Here is a 13822-nt window from a genome sequence, read left to right as displayed (position 1 = left end):
CCTAACATCCAACCTCATTTTTCCTTGAGACTGTTCCCCTCCCTGTGAGATGGACAAGCCCTTTTTCCCTGGGGAGCCTGATGATGTCTGCCCTGAGGCCACTGTTCCCACTGTTTGGCAGTGTTTGTGCTTCTGTTCCCACTGTTTGGCAGTGTTTGTGCTTCTGCTCAGCTGCCCTGGGAGGGTCTCCTTAGGGAGAGATTCCCCTGTCCTGTCATTTGTGGACAACACCTGTCCCCATGGGTCCTCACCTTCAATGGCAACAGTGCTGTGCCTAAAAACTAACAGAACAGAGCAGAATCATTAGTTTGGAAGAGACCTTTGAGATGATTCAGTCCACCCATGCCCCAGCACTTCAACAAAGCCCTGACACCAGATCCAGTCTGTTTTAAACACACCCAGGGATGGGGACTCCACCACCTCCCATTCCATTATCGCTCTTTCTGCAAAAAACATTTTCCTAACATCCAACCTAATTTTTCCTTGAGACTGTTCCCCTCCTGTGAGATGGAGAAGCCCTTTTTCCCCGGGGAGCCCTGTGCTGGCTGCCCTGACCTGTGTGTGGTTTGCAGGAAGCGTTATCGGTGGTGAGCGAAGACCAGTCCCTGTTCGAGTGTGCCTACGGATCACCCCACCTCACCAAGACAGAGATGACAGCCTCCTCCTCCAGTGAATATGGGCAGACCTCCAAGATGAGCCCACGTGTCCCCCAGCAGGACTGGTTGTCACAGCCCCCGGCCAGAGTCACCATCAAGATGGAGTGTAACCCCAACCAGGTGAACGGGTCAAGGTAAGGAGGCTGGGGGTGACTCCAGAACGGGGATTTTTGTGATGGGTGTGGCTCAGTTGTCTCAATCTGTGTCTTTAGCACCATTTTAGGTGCCTCATTATCCCACCTGGCCACTGCTGCCATCCCTGGAGGCTCCAGGTTGCCCTACCTTGACCTGCCAGCCATGTTCAGGTGTTAGTCAGTGCCTTTCCTCTGACTGCTGATAATTTTTGGAGGTGAATTTGCTCTGCACACCAGGTGAAAGAGAACATATTAAAGTTAATAAAATGGGGATTTGCTGTAGCCTGGAGCAGCACCATTGATCCATCAAAGGATGTGGTGTGTGTGATCTAACACTCCATGGAAGCTGTCAAATCCAGCAATTTGGGCAGTTGTTTTTGCTCCAAAGATAACCAAACAGGGAAACACTGCAAGTAAAATCGTGTAATGGCAGAGGGGGTGAACTATTGATCTTTCCTTTTGTAGTCACTGTGAACATAATGCCAAAAAGTGGAGCTGGATTTAAGAGCTCATGCTGAAGAAACAACATAAATATGGAGGCAGGCAGGGGAGCAGAAAGGAACAGAAAAATAAATAACTCAACAGGCAGTAGCCACAGATTGTTTGTGTATTGACTGTTGTCTCAGGACATTTTTTGGGGGATGTCACTATAAAGAAGACTTGTATCAATTAGGCTGCAAAGGTATTACAGTGGATTTTTGGATATTGGCTGGTGCCTTTCCCAAGCTTAGGAGCACCCTGTGGGACATCTGAAGAAACACAATGAAGATTTTTTTTTTTTTAAGGAAGCTATCCAAACAAGTACTTTCCTGTGTAAAATGCCTGACTGTCAAAACAGTTTTCCTTTGGTGTTGCTGGAGGGCAAAGGTCCAGAAGAGTCAGTTGCTGACAATTGTTGGTGATGTACCAGCGGAGCCTGTGCTTCACATCTCCCTGTGACAAACACCTGTGCTGTGTTTTAATCTCATCTCCCAGGGTCAGTTGTTCAGGAAAACCTCAGCCCTGGAGCTCTGTGGTTGCTGTTCACACTTGCTGTGCTGATGAGATGAGCACCACGAGCAGGGCAGAGTGGTCTGGCAGCTTATCACACCTCCCCTGTTCTGTGGTGAGGGTGGGAATTGTGCTGAAGTCAAATCAGGGTTTCCAGTGAGCAGTCAAAGATTTGAGATACATAGAAATTAATGGTGAGCTGAAGTTACCAAGAATTAGAGGAAGATTTCTTGTAAGGCTGCTTATTCAGAAGTGTCTTTAATCCATTCCAATGTCTTTTTAATTTTTTTTGTGCTAAGCAAATGTGCAGGTATAATCACAAATGGTGTATTGGTTCAAAATCAGTCTTACCTTCTTCCTAAAATTGCTTCTGAAGTATTTGTGCTGGCATTTCTGTAAGAGAACTGATCACATTTTCCCTCAATGTAAATTCCATAAAGTGCACTGGAGTAGATAATCAGAGTTAATTGTTGCTGAGAGGTTTAGGTTGGATTTTAGGGAAAGGTTCTTCCCTCAGAGGGTGCTGGCACTGCCCAGGCTCGCCAGGGAATGGGCACAGCCCCGAGGCTGCCAGAGCTCCTTTGGCCAGCAGTGCCAGGGATGCCCAGGGTGGGATTTGGGGGGATCTGGGCAGGGCCAGGAGTGGCACTGGATTATCTCTGTGGGTCTTTCCAACTCAGGATATTCCATGATTCTATATTTTCTCTTTCTTTTTGCTGTTTTCTATTAACACGTGCACTCTCTGAAGCACTCAGGGTGATGCTGTAGCTCCCTGCACAGGAGGTGGCTGAGATTTCAGCTGCCAAAATTCCCCTTTGGGGATGGTGGTGCCTGCATTTCCTTCAGAGCTGTCTGCACCATCCTCATGAAATGCTTGTGCTTGTGGGGAGGGACCCTTCACCAGGAACTGGAGGGACAGGACACAGGGAATGGCTTCACAATGACACAGGGCAGGGCTGGATGGGATCTTGGCAATGAGGAATTGTTCCCTGGCAGGGTGGGCAAGGCTGGGATGGAATTCCATCCCTGGATCCCTGGCAGTGCCCAAGGCCAGGCTGGATACTGGGGCTGGGAGCAGCCTGGGACAGTGGAAGGTGTTTGTTTGTTAATCTTGAGGTTTTTTACAGCCTTCCCTGTTGAAAGATCAGTGCAGAGTTCCTAAATGGAGACAGCAAGGAAAATTCATACTTCAATACATTTCCTAAGGCATGACTTGATGAAAAAGGAAAAGAAAAAAAAAAGAAAAAAAACATCTTAAAATCTACTAAAAAAAAAAAAAAAAAAAAAAAAAAAAAAAAAAAAGAAAAAATCACTTAAAATCTACTAAAGAAAAAAAAAAAAAAAAAAAAATCACTTAAAATCTACTAAAGAAAAAAAAAAGAAAGAGGAAAAAAAGAAAAAAATCGCTTCAAAGCTACCAAAAAATATTAGCAGAAGAACAAAACATATTAACATATTGCATGCTCATACTTTAAACAAAAATATAAAAAAAAATATTGTCCTTAAGAAACACTCTTTATTTCATCAAAGAAGTTTTATTTTATAGGGCCTTACTCAGGCCTGAAAAAATAGAGCTTAATACTACACTTTTAATGGAGAACTAACACTGCCAATCAACAAAAATAAATATGTTGTGGCATTTCTACATCTCACATACATGTGTGTAATATGTCGTGTTATTACACTCTGGGAATTGAAATGTGGTTTTCCTGCCAGTTTTAAGGAGAACAAAGTGTGAATCAGATTGTGCTACCCTGCCTTTCTGTGAGTTACTTTGCATTTTCATTTCTGCAGAAGCCTTCCTCGCTCACTTCTTTTGCAATCTATAAAATTATTTCCTTAAATGATAATACTAAATGGTAATATTTCCTCACTTCTTAAAATGCTTTGTATGTTCAGTATTACCACAAGCAGTTCCTGGAGTGCTTGGAGCTGCATTTCATTTTTTATTAAAACTGTACCTGCTCTGTTTAGACCCATTTTAAAATCTGAGTTGTCCCAGAGGAGTCTAAAATCTCCCCACATCGCAGAGCCATGCAAGTGCTGCCCTGAGGATCTCCAGGGCATCTCTGTCCTCTCAAGTGGACACTTGGATCTGAATAATTCAGGATGCAAAGCAGGGAATGAGATCCCACAAAGTGGTGGACAGGGAGAAGTTCAATTTGCAATTTTTTGCTGTCCAGCTCTCCCTGTGTCAGAGCTTCCTGGCCATGTATTCTGTGCTTTGGAGGGGGGTATAAAATTTTGGGAGCTACTGAACCCCTCAGACATCCCCAGTTAAGCACCCACACAGACAAGGAATGTGCCCCCTCTGCTAGGACTTTCCCCAGACATACTTTGGCTGTGATTGCCCTACATTAAATTCCAAAAGTTAACAGTCTCAGAGCTGGCATTCCTGGGAATACCAGAGAAATGCCATTAGAATGAAATTAAAGGGTTATTTTCAGTGTGCTGCACAGGGATTAGCTACCCACTTTTCTTTAACAATAACACTATTTTTCAAGATAAACCCTGCAGCCCAGCACCACAAAATACAGTCTGGGGGCTTACCTTAAATTAAATAAAGCAAGAAAAGTTTAAATTAAAGCTATCATTTACCTGGCTGTTGTTGCATATATAATACAGGTGGTATCAAATTGAGTTTCTCTAAGTACATTAATTCTGTTCCTTCCAGGTACATAAATCTAATGAGACCTTTTGTGCTACACTACAGTCAGTCTTTCACCTGAATGTAACAATCCTGTTTCCTGCTATTTATTGCTCCTGGATCAGGCCAAAAAGATTCACCCTGGTGTATAAATCTGAAGGTTGCATATGCCACACTGGCACTTTGCTGTTTATTGTTCTTTGTGTATTCCATCAAATTAGGCATGAGCAATTCTACCACAATGAGTGCAATTCATGTCGTGCATTCAGGGAGAAATTCACTCGGTGGAAATGCTCTCATGAGGCTCTGGGTACTGCTTAAACAACATTTATAAATCCATGGATTTCCCAGTGGTCTCGGAATACGCTCACCCACGGGGCTTTGCCGTGCCCATGGGTGGCACTACACTAAGGTAGCTTGGAATAATGACATTTACTGTAGGTAATCCATCTTTTTCAGGCAGGCTGAAGTGGAACACAGAGTGTTATTCAGGCCACAGATAAATTTCTCTTGCCATGAGCAGCGTGATGATTTCATTGAAGAAGTATTTTGAAAGTTAACTGCAGTGAAAGCACAGCAGAAGCTTTCCAACATCAGCTTGGCTGATAGAGAAGTTTTAAAGAAATGCCAGAAATAATTAGTTGTCCTTAGGATTTAATCATGTGCAAAATGTTGATTTAAGTGCTACCAGTTGTTGCTTGAAAACCATTTGAGAATGAAATTATCACTTAATACATCTTTTGTGCTGGCTCTTTTGGGAAATACCATTTTTCTTTGCATGTAACTGCCTGAATTTTCATCAAAGAGCCTCTGTACTCTCCAGGTTCAGAATGTTTGACACACTGGAGGACTTTTCAGAGTCCAGGGTGAACTTGAGTTTCTTTGCTGGTGTTTTTTTTTTCTTTTTCCCTTTATGTAAAGTCTCCCAAGGAGTAGATTCTTTGTGCTATACATGCCAGGAAATTGGAATTTGGGGAGCCCTTGAGGTGCCCTGTACCATCAGGATGTGTGACAGCTGCTGTGCCCAAGCATGGGGAGGAAAAATTCATCCATGTGGAGCTCTGTATTCCAGGAGATCCATCCTGCTCCCAGGATCCAGGCTGGCAGCCTTTAAGCTGTTAGAGGCACCTCTACATCATGGTGTGATACTGGTGGATTTAATTAGAGCATTTAAGCAGCTCCACAGAATTGTGGAATTGTGGGGTTTGGAAGGCACCTCTGGAGATCATTCTTGTTGCCAAAGCAGGGTCACCTGGATCAGGAGATTCAGGAACACATCCAGGTGGGGTTGGAATGTCCCTGTGCAGCTGATCTAGAGCTCTGCCACCCACAAAGTAAAGAAATTCTTCCTCCTGTTGAGGTGGAGCTTCTTGTGGCTCCATTTATGGCCATCACCCTTCATCCTCCCACTGAAAATTCTGTCCCCATCCTCTTGACCCCCACCTGGTGAGCATCTAGCCTGTGGATGGACAGGGCTGATGTGCACCCACCCTCCTGCCATCACTGGTTTGCCCAAGGCTTTTTCCAGCCCTGGAGCACAGCCCTGTGGTGGGGGCACAGTGCCACGTCCCCTCCACATCTGGTGGCACGCCACTGGCATCCAGCCTGGCATTCCTGGGGAACCTCAGCTCAGACTAAACAATAAGCCTGGCCCAAAACCCCCAACAGGCCATGAGATTGTGTCTCCAGTGCTGCCATGATGATTTTTGTTACCTTTTTATCTACCTTTTATATATTCTCGATACCCTTAACATGCATGCTTGTAATTCCTTAAAGCTAATATCTTAACATAATCCTAATAATCTACTAAGCCAAAAAAACAAACATCCTAAAGACCTCACAATTAAAAACCAAAAGACCTTACATTGTCTTAAAACACCAAAGCCCCCTCTAAAACATATAATATAAACTAAAATTAAGCCTATCTAAAAAAAAAACTTTAAAATAGAAAAATGTCACGCTATTCATTTAAGCCTCTCATTAAAACATCTTTGTTAAACATGCTCATTTACAAAATCTATAAAATTGTATATGCTATCTACAACATATATATATACACTTCAGCATATTCCACCTTACCAAAATATTACACCATAAAAACCCTTGTTAAATACCAAAATAAAAACTCTTTATCTAACTCTTAATACTAAAACCAAAGAAAAGGCATCACCAGCAGAGTCAGCCCCTACTGCAGCCCAGGGCAGAGCTGGGACATGTGTCCTAAGAGGATAATTCTCCTTATTGGAGCTGCCTGTATAAAATATTATTAATTTTGGGTAAGAAGCTATTGATTATCTCAGACTGATAATCCTTTTTCCCCCTGACTGGGTGGTTGGTGGGGTGGCTGCCTACCAAGCTGGAAAAATGGCAAAGTCAGGATGTGTGACTGCTTCAAGAAGCTCCTCTCTGCTCTGAAAATCCACCAGCTTAACACGAGCACTTGGCGTGTGTGTGTGGGCATGGTTTGGCTCTGTTCTTGAGGCAAACATGTTGCCAAGGGGAAAAACAAACTCAGCTCACTAATACTACAACTATTTTGTTTTTTTTGAAGCTTTTTGGGTTGGCAGGTGCTAAATAAGAAGCTTTCCAGTCCGGGATAATGGGCTCATTCATAATTATCATTGCTGAATTCCCAGCAACCAAAGGCTTTCAGATGGGCAGTGAAATATAAAAATAATCTTCAAATAATGACATAGGACCCCACAAGAGTTGTGATCACTGTCATTATTTAAGACTATTGCCATCCTTGCTCTTTTGTTTACTGTTTACTGTGTCCAGAGCACTTAGAGCTGGTGGTGAGTTTGCTCCTCTGCCCTGTCATTAGTGGGTGTTTCATTTTGATCAGGGCAGCATCACTGGGGTTGTTCAGTATTTAAAGTTTAGGAATAGCTCTTTAAGACAAAACAGAAGGTAAGGAAAAGTCTTTAGAAGAAAAAATTTGCACCCTCACAGCCCCTTAGTGCTAATCATGAAAATCAGCAGACATTCCACAGACATGGGGGATTATGGTTTCCATACAAGATGTCACTTCTGTTTATGCCTGGCATGCTCTATTTTCCTAACTTTCTATGTGATCCCTGCCCACAAAAGAAGGCACGTGTGGTTTGGGAAGGGCCCCATCTCCTGGTATTTCATATTTCACGAAACCACAAATACAACAGCCTTAAAAGCTCTTGAAATGAAATACAATTTGAGAAATGTAATCCATTACCATCATAATAGAATTTCTATAAAAATAATAAAAGAAAAACAAGAGAAAATAGGTCCTGAAAGTTATAGGCCAACTGGGAAGTCGTTGTGGCTTTGGCCTAGCTATCACCATGTCAAACCTCAGCCTTGTCCCAGGCAGCAATCTAATTGTAAATTATGTATATACAGAACATCATTTCTTAGCTTTGGCTTTTCGTGACCCCCTTCCCTGCTTTCCCTTTCTTCACTCCAACCTGACACGTAAGAAATATTGAAGTGTTTGCACTAATGGAGAAATGACAACGTGCAGTCAAACTTAAACCAGCTGTTTCCCCGCACTGGGAGCACAAAGAGCAAAGCTGGGAATATTTATAGCTTGACTGGCCTCTAGTGAGCCAGACTCTGACTGCCTGCATTTGCCACCATGGCCTTGAGGCTGGAAGCAGCTGTGGGTTGCAGGATGGCTGGGGAAGGCTGAGAGGAAGAAAATAAAAAAGCAAATGAAAAGATTGGATTGGCCAGAGTTATTGTTCGATTGGAGATGAGTGGTTGCTGTGTGTACAGCTCAGTAAAAAGCACCTTGTGTTGTGTTTACAGAAAGCCAGCAGCTCTGTCACAGGGGAAAGGAGCCACAGGTGGCTCCAGGTGACATCTCTGAGTGACCCTGGGCCAGCCCCACGTAACCCTGAGCACCCACTGAGCCCAGGGCACCCCATAGAGAGGAGTTTTCTCCAGGTTTGGGTGCTCTGTTTGAGGGGGATGCCCCATTCCATGGCCATGGCCTGCTGGGGCTGCTGGACCATGCAAAGCCCAACATGGACCAGGGCAGTGCCATGACTGAGTGGCCATGGGGGGACTGCACTTTTCTTTCTTTTTTTTTTGTCATCTTAGGACTGCTTTTGACACCTTCTAGCAAAGATTAACAGCCTGTCAACATGGTTTCAGCACCAGTTTAAGCAGCTTTAGCCAGCGGTGTGTTTCTGAGGGACTTGCCTGCCTTCCACAGACCTGGCAGCTTGTTCCCACCCTGGCCATCCCTTGTCCAGTTACTTACCCACCCATTTATTTACTTTTTTGTGTACAGCTCCCCAGCCCAGGTCACTGTGTGGGAGCAGATATTTTGACCAGTGTGAGTTTTCTGGCATTTTCATGGCTCTGTTGTGCTGCAGTTCTCTGTGGGAAATTTTGCTCTCACAAGAAGTCTTGGAAGGGAGTCCAGAGGAGGCTCCAGGATGAGCAGAGGGATGGAGCAGCTCTGCTGGCAGGAAAGGCTGGCACAGCTGGCATTGTTCACCTGCACAGGAGAAGCTTTGGCCTGAGCTCAGGGTGGCCTTGCAGGGCCTGCAGGAGCTGACAAGAAAGATGGAAACAGAATATTCACAAGGAACTGGAGTGACAGGACAAGGGGGAATGGCTTCAAACTAACAGAGTAGTACTAGATGGGATCTTGGCAATTAGGAATTGTTCCCAGAGCAGCTGGGGCTGCCCCTGGATCCCTGGCAGTGCCCAAGGCCAGGTTGGACACTGGGGTTGGAGCAGCCTGGGACAGTGGGACGTGTCCCTGCCATGGCAGGGGTGGCACTGAGTGATCTTCAAGTTCCCTTCCAACCCAACCCATCCTGGGATTCTGTGATTCTCTAGGTGCTGAGGCCTCCAAAACCACCCTGGAAGTGCTTTTCAGAGTCTCAGCACAGGCTCCTTCTCACCTGGCAGCATCTAGCTGTCCCCAGTGTGCTTCAAAGTAATAAATTTTGGGGAAGTTTCAGGTTTTTTCTTCGTGGGCCATTTTTTCAGTGACAAACTCCTTGAGGAGGAAGCACTGACCAAATTCACCACACCCTGAGTGGCTGCAGTGAAGAGGATGAGGCTGAGCATGCTTTGCACTGCCCTCAGCATGAGCTGACCTTGTAGCAGCCTCTGTACTCCAGGCTGTGCTTATTAAATAAACTTGTGAAGACATGTAGATATTTGGACAATACATTTTTTTCTCATTTATTTCACTCTGAAACTCAGAAATATTGAACAGAGGAGTTTATATTGCAGGAATGACACATGTAGGGTTTTGCTGATTCCTAATCTGAATTTCTCTGACACCTTGCATTTCAGCACAACACAGGTGTTTTATGTCACCTGGGGAAAATAGTAGCATAGTGAAAAGGAAAAAATGTGTTTCATACACTTATTTATGAACTTACATCTGCTTTCATCAGAGTCAATGACTGGCAAAACTCCAGTCAGCTTTGGTAGGAATGGGTGATAAATGTAACTATCAAATCAGCTTGATTTTAAGTAACCCTGCTTTAAGGTGAGGCTTTCAGATCTAAGGAGAAAATACTTTCTCAGCAGATATTTATCATCTCAAGACTGGACAAAGTGTTCTTGGGTACCATGACTGTATGTATGTAGTCTTACCTCTTTTTAATTTTTAATTTTTTTTCCCTTTTTTGTAAATTCCAGGTGTAACACAGTATATTTACAAAGGGCAAAAATAACAGGCAGCCGTGAAGAAAAACATCTCTGGTTTCATTTCAGACCTGGAGCTGGGGATGAATCACTGCAGAGCTGCACCCTTCATTCTGGGTACACTTTCCAAAAGCTGCTTTTCCACCCTGCTGCCCTGGTGGCACAGAAATAAAGCAGACTCACAGAAAGTCCTAAAAAAAACCCTTTGTAGACAGTCACTCTCTTGTTGTTCTGGGCACTAGAAACACCATTTTCTAGCGTCTGCTTGCATTTTCAGTTTTGCTTTCTGTGCTGTAAAGTTTGTTCCAGGCAGTTGAGTTAAGCCCTGGCTCAGTGGTTTAGGGCACACATTCAATTTGAAGTACCAGAGTAGTCCTGTTAAATCCCATGGAGTTGATTCCATGCCTGAAATTAAGCATGGCCTTAGGAGATTTGATGGATGGGGGATTTGCTTGTCCACCCAGTGAGCTACAGGGACAAAACTCTTGACCATCTGCTTCTGGATTTTAATGAAAAGTTATGACTTATTTATGATGTTCTTCCCCACCCCTGTGTGTTTATATTCAGATCAAGAAAACCATCTCAGAAGCCCTGTCAGATTGCCAAAACCTCTCTGCTACTGGATCTTCCACATCATTTACTGCTCAGTGTTTACAAGAGTGTTTTTAATGCACCATTGCTTGTAGAAGTGCTGTAGGCTGCTACCAATGGGATATTTCACTTTGGAGTCCCTTTATCCCAAGTTTCTTCCCCCAGAACAAAAAAAAACAACAAAAAAAACCAACCAAAATTAAATAACTGTGCCAGTTAAACTAAAGGATGTTGCTAGCTCTCTGTTTCCTAAAATTTCAGTGAATGGGCCAAATAGTTTTTGTAACAGAGTTGCTTTTGGGAGTTGGGGTCCACATCTGCACAGGTATAAGGGCAGGTGGTGGAGGAGGTTTCCAAATGTCCATAATTTAAAGTGCAGGCTCACTCACACATTTATGCCATTTGTATTTGTGGAAGGGAAGCAGAAAAAGGCAACATTTCACTCACAAGGAATCATCACAAAAGCTCTCCTTCAGATTTTGTGTCTGAAACAAAAAGCAGCTTTGTTTTGCTCTGTTTGGACAGAAATGGGCTGTATCCCAGGGTTATATTTAGTGGTGTGTGGTAGGAGAGCAAAACTAAACCTGAGAAAATATTGCCCAAGTGCTCTGGTTGTGAGAGGAAGGGCTGAATTCACCACCATGCAGTGGCAGGTGCTGGCTGTGTTTTCCCTCGTGGTTGTTTTTTCAGTCCTGGGGCTGACAGAGCAGTTGCAGGGCTTCTACACAGGGCAGATTTCATAGGGGGTGTCTTTAGAGGCATCCTGGAAAAAGTGTGTGATGGCAACATTTTCCAGGCAACACTGGAGGCCCTCTTCCTTCTCCTAAAGATGACGTTGCCAGCCATTGAAAAATCTAAAAAAAAAATATTGCCAACCATTGAATGATCTCAAAAATAAAAAATATTTTATTTTTTAACTGAAAGTCAGCAGCAGTTGATTTTGTTCCTTAATATCTACCTTAACACAGAAGGGTAAAATTAGTAGAAACATTTCAGAGAAAAAAATAATGTTATGTTTTTATTTTCTTCTAGTATTTAAGATGTACACTATTTTTTCAGCTTTCCAAGTGCTGGTTCTTTTTTAAAACACTCATGTGAGAATTATAACTGGATTAGTTCCTGAAGCAGTGACAGTGCTGAGCAGTCAACACAACTGAGTCACAGGGCTTTGAAGGGGCTCCAAGAGAGCTGGAGAGGGACTTTGGAAGGGGCCTGGAGTGACAGGACAAGGGGGAAAAGCCTTAAACTGCCAGAGGGCAGGGCTGGATGGGATCTTGGCAATGAGGAATTGTTCCCTGGGATGGAATTCCCAGAGCAGCTGGGGCTGCCCCTGGATCCCTGGCAGTGCCCAAGGCCAGGTTGGACACTGGGGCTGGAGCAGCCTGGGACAGTGGGAGGTGTCCCTGCCCATTGCAGGGGGTGGAGCTGAGTGATCTTTAAATTCCCTTCCCACTCAACTCATTCTGTAATTCCATGATTCCATGAATCTATGGCTTGCCTCTTGTTTAGTGAGGCCACAGCACAATTTCAGGAGTTAAATGGCAGGACTAAAGGAAAGCTTGTTAGTAATGAGGTATTGCTGAAGAAACCAATCCCCAGCTAACACCCTTCTTCCCTTGCCAAACAAACTCTTTACATTTAAAGGTATTCCCCATGGCTGAGTTCTTTATTTTGATTTTTGTAACAATTTTTCTCCCTCTGATGAAACACGTTGTAGACATTAAATTAAGGGACAAATATGTCTGTGTCTGCCAGAAAGAAAACTGTGATGCAATTAAAATGCCATTAGGGAAGCCCCTGTGGGATGTTAAACCTAAAGACTCTATTCAGAAAGCAAAGCCAAAATTAAAGAGGTGTCTGGTTGCAGATCCTCTGCAGATTTCCCTGTCTTGACTACAGTACCATGGAGACTGAGCTAGTCAGGAGCTGAAAGGTTTTTCCAGTCATGCGTGTGCTATTTTGAATCATGGCTTTGGCAAATGTTCCCTTTTTTTTTTTTTTGTGAGCCTTACGTAGAAATGTGAATACATTGCATGACATGAAGTGCAACTGAGTGTGGAACAACGGTGGCAGTGGAGGTGGGCAGCTCTCCAAGCCTTGGACTGCTTGGACAATGGCAACTAAGGATAGTTTTCCCCCCAGAAAACATGCAATAAGTGCATTTCAGTGTTTCTCAGTTGTCTGTGAGATGTTTGGAGAGGGAAATGCAGCTCCTAGCAGCCACCGGGCTGAACAAGCTCATGACCAAGCCTCCATTCCATGTCTGGAATTAAATTATTAGCATTTATAATTTCTGGAGAGATATAATGGTCTAATCTTTTGATAATAGAAATAAATCTATGGTCCATTGAACCTGGTTGGTGTTTTTAGACAACTGAAGGAATCTGCAGAATCACTGGATGGGGGGTACTGGGTTTTCCAGTTTTCCATTTCATTCCAGGTGATTGTCTTGTGATGATATTAATAAGGACTGGAATAATAATGGAAACACACCTTTCTTGTCTGCCTAGGAATTCTCCAGATGACTGCAGCGTGGCAAAAGGAGGGAAGATGGTCAGCAGCTCAGACAGTGTTGGGATGAACTATGGAAGCTACATGGAGGAGAAGCACGTTCCACCCCCAAACATGACGACCAACGAACGAAGAGTCATTGTGCCAGCAGGTCAGACCCTCTGCACCAAATGCAAGCCAAAAAAAACCTATTTTCCTCAACCTCACTAAGATTATTTGAGAGGGTTTGGGGAAAAGTAGTGGTCAGGAGGGAAAGAGCAGTAGTTTGTAGGGGTGATTGAGAGAATGAGCTGAGGAGGATCATGAGGACATCTCCTCAAGCTGTTCTTCCCATTTCAGCAGCAGAATGGGCTGATAAGAGGCACTCAGATCTTATCTGACTCCTGTAGCTGCTTCTTGAAGGATTTCACCCTAAACTGAGCAAAAGGAAGAAGCACCTCCATTTCTTATCCCAAACTGGGTGCAGGGTGTGTGGGACAGAGAGAGAAAGGATACCTGTAGCACAGGTTATCTTTGAAAATACCAGAAAGTCGTTTCTGTAGGATCAAACAAGGCATGAAGAGCCTTTATGTGCATTATCCTCTGAGTCTAGGCAGCATAAAACATTTTAATAAGCAAACTGGCAACTCCACTGCAATGTA

General features: G+C 43.8%; 1 protein-coding gene across 7 annotated transcripts in view; it reads left to right on the top strand.

The window, feature by feature from the left end:
* Positions 1-13822, top strand: part of ERG (ETS transcription factor ERG) — a 147598-nt gene that overhangs the window by 115069 nt on the left and 18707 nt on the right. For all 7 annotated transcript variants that reach the window (XM_030945564.1, XM_030945593.1, XM_030945555.1 and 4 more), the window contains 2 exons: positions 573-790; positions 13181-13332. In XM_030945564.1, the coding sequence (XP_030801424.1) occupies positions 573-790; positions 13181-13332 (370 nt within the window). The remainder of the gene's footprint in view (positions 1-572; positions 791-13180; positions 13333-13822) is intronic.

This window comes from Camarhynchus parvulus, chromosome 1 (assembly GCF_901933205.1).
Source record: "Camarhynchus parvulus chromosome 1, STF_HiC, whole genome shotgun sequence".
In the NCBI taxonomy this organism is placed as follows: domain Eukaryota; kingdom Metazoa; phylum Chordata; class Aves; order Passeriformes; family Thraupidae; genus Camarhynchus; species Camarhynchus parvulus.
Note: the sequence above shows the minus strand (reverse complement) of the source record. Positions and strands in the feature narration are given on the sequence as shown.